The sequence below is a fragment of the Austrofundulus limnaeus genome, unplaced genomic scaffold (genome assembly GCF_001266775.1).
Source record: "Austrofundulus limnaeus strain Quisiro unplaced genomic scaffold, Austrofundulus_limnaeus-1.0 Scaffold518, whole genome shotgun sequence".
Lineage (NCBI taxonomy): Eukaryota > Metazoa > Chordata > Actinopteri > Cyprinodontiformes > Rivulidae > Austrofundulus > Austrofundulus limnaeus.
Window position 1 is genome coordinate 167597 of NW_013952920.1, and position 4918 is coordinate 172514.

General features: G+C 39.1%; 1 protein-coding gene across 1 annotated transcript in view; it reads right to left on the reverse strand.

Moving 5' to 3' along the window:
* The window catches only part of tagln (transgelin), a gene marked incomplete at its 5' end in the record, with an annotated part of 10311 nt that overhangs the window by 2223 nt on the left and 3170 nt on the right, over positions 1-4918 (reverse strand). The window contains 1 exon segment of the mRNA XM_014026033.1: positions 745-787. Coding sequence (XP_013881487.1) covers positions 745-756 — 12 coding nt within the window.

The window sequence follows — 4918 nt, forward strand, 5'->3', positions numbered from 1 at the left end:
ATGCAGTGTATCCCCTAGTATTATCTGGTAACTGTGCCCTCCACCACCACGAGCAGTTTAGTTGATCTAGTAAATTGACGGTGGTTGTAGCCATCTTTGGGTTTGCTAATGTCACTTAGCTGGAACGCCCATCTTGGATGGTTAAATCACTGTGATGTGTTCTTGATTACTTAGAGATTTTTATTAAAAACTTCAAAGGACTGCTTCAAGACAATGCAAGCAATAAAAAGCCTTTTTATTTGTTCCTTCTGCAGCACAGAGTACACACACTCATACTTTGGTGCATATGTGTGAACGGCCTCATCGAATGCATACTTACGTTCGAACACACCTGCCTCCGCTCCTTCCACAGCGTACACGTGTGTGCAATCAGAGCAGCACAAACACTGAGCACATGCAGATCAGAAAGCGTGCACATGAATGCTCAGCGCTCAGTTTGAACCTTTGTATCTTAATCAAGTGGCACCCTCAGCTTCATGTCTCCTGCTGCACAACGTTCAGCCCCCCTCAGACCCTGCAGCGGGTCGGGGGCTGAACGGGGTACAGCCGGAGCGCTACAGCACATCAGCCAGCAGAGTTTTCTCCTCTTACACACACAAACAGACGCAGTCCCTGCTAGCACACACACACTGCCAGTGGTATTTTAAAAAAAATTAAAATTAAAAAAACATTTTCATTTGTACTGCCTTTGGGCCAACAGCCAAGTGCAAAATGTGTATCAACGTGCTGTCAGCACCGTCCAACCTTTGTTGCCATCTCGATGTCAGGTCACGTCAACTTCCTGTTCCTGAGGAGGTTCAGAGTTAACATGTTGAGGGTTAAACTCAGGAGTGGACTGGAGGTGTGTCATCATGGCGACAACATCCTCCTGAAGGAACATTACTTGGTAAAACATTTGTTCTTCCTGCTGGATAAACCTTTGTTGTTTTAGAGATAGTCTGTGAAATATGAAGTGATGTTCTGTCAAACTGTTATCAGAGGCGTATATAGTAAAGTACTTAAAAGAAAAACTAAGTAAAAAGAAAACTACTTTAACAGAAAATGATTTAGGTAAAAATGAATTTCACCTACAAGAAAGGTACTTCAGTAAAAAAGTCATAAAACTGCCCACAATAATGAAGAAAGTTGAATTTACTTAAAAAAAGAAACTGTACCACTAAATTGAGTTGAGTAATTTGAGCAAATTGCACATTTTCTTTAAAATAAAATGTGCAATTTGCTTTACATTTACTCAGCTAGGTTTAATGGAACCAGTTATTATAACGTGGTTCAGTAAATTCAACACTTTATTTTTAATGTGCATGAACAACTTCTTTCATGATTAGTTCTGGTCATATTTAAATATGTGACGTGTTAATTTTCAAACTAAAGCAGTAGACGTATCATTTAGGCATGTAAAAATAAAAATGAAAGTAAAAGTTATGATTAAAAACAAAATACTTGGTAAAATCAACCCCCGCCCCCAAATTACTTAAGTGTAATAACATAAATATACTTAGTAACCATACACCCATGGTAATTATGAGCGATGACTTCAACCACTGAGTATAAAGTGTGAAGGAAACATGCAAAAGGCTAAACTAAAACAACTTTTATATTTAATTTTTCAGGTTTACAAAATAAATTGTTTTTTAAAATGTTATACAGGTGAATTATATAAAGGTTTAATAAAAAATTAAAACAACTGGACTTCTGTTCTAGATCTTAAGAGGGTTTTTTAAACAAAATGAAATAGGAGATTTTATTTAATCAAAGCTATATGACCAGATGTCCCTGGTTACAGTCTACAGACAGACAGAAGCAGCAGGTTCTGATAAACTTTCAACAGGAGTGGAATTTAAAAAAATAATAATAACGTAGACATTTTTCCTTAGAAGCCAAAAAAAGACTTAATTGTGCACTAAAAGCCACACAGAGAATGAATGTAGTGTAAAGTTATGATGCATTGTTTCTGTGTTGTTCCTCATAAGAATCTTTGTGATCTCAGTGGATCGGGTCACCCTAAAAATTGTATGTGTTATTAAAATATTGGTGTATTTAAAAAAAAGAATATACATACCAGAACTGTGTTTAATCAAACCATCTTTTATATTTCTACCCTAATCATACATCTCTCTATTAATCACAGTGACTTGTCAATCAACTGGGGTAACCAATCAGCTTCCAGCTTGCCCCCCCATGTGTAAAACCATGAAGGGTTAGGGGACGGTCTAACTCTAAACCCAAAGCCACAAAATAATCTTTTGAAGCAGGGGTGTCCATTCCTGCTCTTCATGAACCACAATCCTGAGGTTTATCTGACCCAAAACACCTGATTTGAACAACTGGGTGATTAACAGGCTTCTGCAGAACTTGAAGAGGTAATTCAGTCAGTGAATCAAGTGTGTTGGAGCAGAGAAACAAGTGAAACATGGAGGATAGCGGCCCTCAAAGACCAGGATTGGACACCTCGTGGCCTAAAGCAGCAGTTGTAAGGCTAAAGGAAAATTTGCTGACGTCATTGCAAAGATTTTTGTCCTAGGATGAAATATTTGAACAAATGTGATCGAATATTATTCATGGGAATTCACAAATATGTCACATATTTGGTTTACATCCACAACAGTTGAGTATCTTGATCAGTGTGTCTAAAATCAGGCCATCCCCTCTACAGTACTACAGTGGGTTTTTGTGCAAGTACGAGTAGTCAGTATATTACCTGCAGCAGAGAGCAGTCAGTGTGATCTTATCAGTCAAGCTGATGGTTAGTCAGAAGTGGCCTCATTTAGGAGTAAATTCTCATCATTTAAACTCAAACTCCAACACTTTATAGTTTGTTTTTGTTTGCATTAGATAATTCTGCACACGGACTGAGGATCAGACTGTCTGTGAGATGTGACCTGATGTAACATTTTTAAAGTTTCTATTGTTTAAGTGGCAGATTGTTGTTCTTAAACAGGCTCCCTCTGAGTAGCTGTTAGCTTTCCTTTCATATCATTTATCTTTGTTTCTCCAAAATGAGAACAGTCTGACTTTTATCCACTGCAGGTGAGATACTGACTGTTCAAAACTGCTACTGCAAAGAATATGCGAGTTCTTTTAAAGGCACAGTGTGTAGGATTTTGTCAAGTCTTTTAGCTGAAATTGAGATAATCACTAATGACAATAATAAAAACATGTCTAATCATTGCAGACAAAGACCTTGTTTTATTATTTTTACTTTATAAAAAGCTGTTTATATCTCCATGGTCGCTGGTCGCCACACAGGCAGCCGCCATCTTGTCTACGAAGGCTCATGAAGGACAAACTGTGGTGACGGCGTCAAAAACGGTTTTAGTTGTAATACTATAAATGTAATATTTGTTGTCTGTCATTGTAGCTGGGATAATTTTCCTTATTAAAGCTCATAATCTTACCACTTGAAACATCACTAGCCCTGAAGCTGCTGGTAGACATCGCGGTTGGAATGATCAAAGATTTTTGACACCTTAGAGCAGAGGTCCCCAAACTTTTTCCTGTAAGGGCCACATAACTTTTCCCTTCTCTGGTGGGGGACCGGAGTCAGTTTGTAACAGAAAAAGTGTGACTATTGCAGGAGTTCCTAAATGTAAAAATGTATTGTTTTCCAGAAAGCACAATCAAATAACCCTCTCTGGGTTCTTCACAGTATTCTGCTGAGCTAACAGTCCACTTTTTAGCTTTGAGAGTTTGTTTGCTCACATTTGGCCTTGCAAGCTACCATACTTGTCTTTGTGACGGGATTCATAGTGTCGCCACAGATTGTATTCTTTGAATACTGCCACTGCCTCTTGACAGATGAACAAAAAAATAATCGTTTGTCCACTGCAGCTTAAATGTCCTGCATTCTGGATCAGTTTTTCTCTTACCTAATCTTTTTGCCATTATTCCATCCTCTCTTTGAGAGGGGCGGGTTTAGGATTTTTTTCTGGGGGTTGCCAGATAGGGGCACAGACCGCAGAAGGGTGGAACAGAATGTCACGTTATATGTGTTCATGTATGAAATAGTTACTAACTAATAATAGTTAATAATAGTTCATAACTAAGGAACATTTTATTGCAAAAGTCCAACTTTATAATCAAATATAAATACACATGTATGAAAAAAAACTAAATTCTCTCTGGTATTGTTCTGGGGGCCGGACCAAATGGGGAGGCGGGCCGGATCCGGCCCACGTGCCGTAGTTTGGGGACCACTGCCAGCAACTCCTTTGCGTTTGGAAGTGGGGGTGGGGGTGGGGGGAGGACCAGGGAGGATGATTCAACCACTCAACCACTAGATGTCGCTGAAAACAACAAATCCTACACACTGTGCCTTTAAAGCAATCTCAAGCAGAGCTGCTATGAAGGGAGGAATTATACATCATAACAGATTTATGTAACAGTGTTTGTAATCTGACTCAGTCTACAGTATGGACATTTAGGAGAAAGTAAAGAACATTTATTTAAGCTCCTGTTTAAATTAGCTTGTTCCTTGTCAATTCAAGAGGGAACACTTCACCATGCCACCGTCCTGACCAGAGTTCCTTCGGTTTTGCCTTTGACGTCTTCAGAAAATTTGACATTAAAGCAGCTTCTCATTCATTTCAAATGAGAAACAATGAGTTAAGTAGACACGCTCACGTCTGCACAGAAATGCTGGCTTCCCAAAGACATAATTGATTCCTGCCCGCAGCGTGTTAACCACCAACCGTCTTTAAGACGTTTTACCTTCCCTGCGGTGGGATTCTGGACCACAGAAACGAAACTGTCAGACTGGGCAGCGCACTCACTCACAGGCAGCCACATGTTTACATAATCTACCTCATCCACAGACGTAGTCAGAACCCTATAACTCAGAGTAATTTCACTGACGCTCATCATTATGTAACCGTTTTTATTGAATAATGTTGGTCTGGTATGTCCTTAACTTAACTTCTTC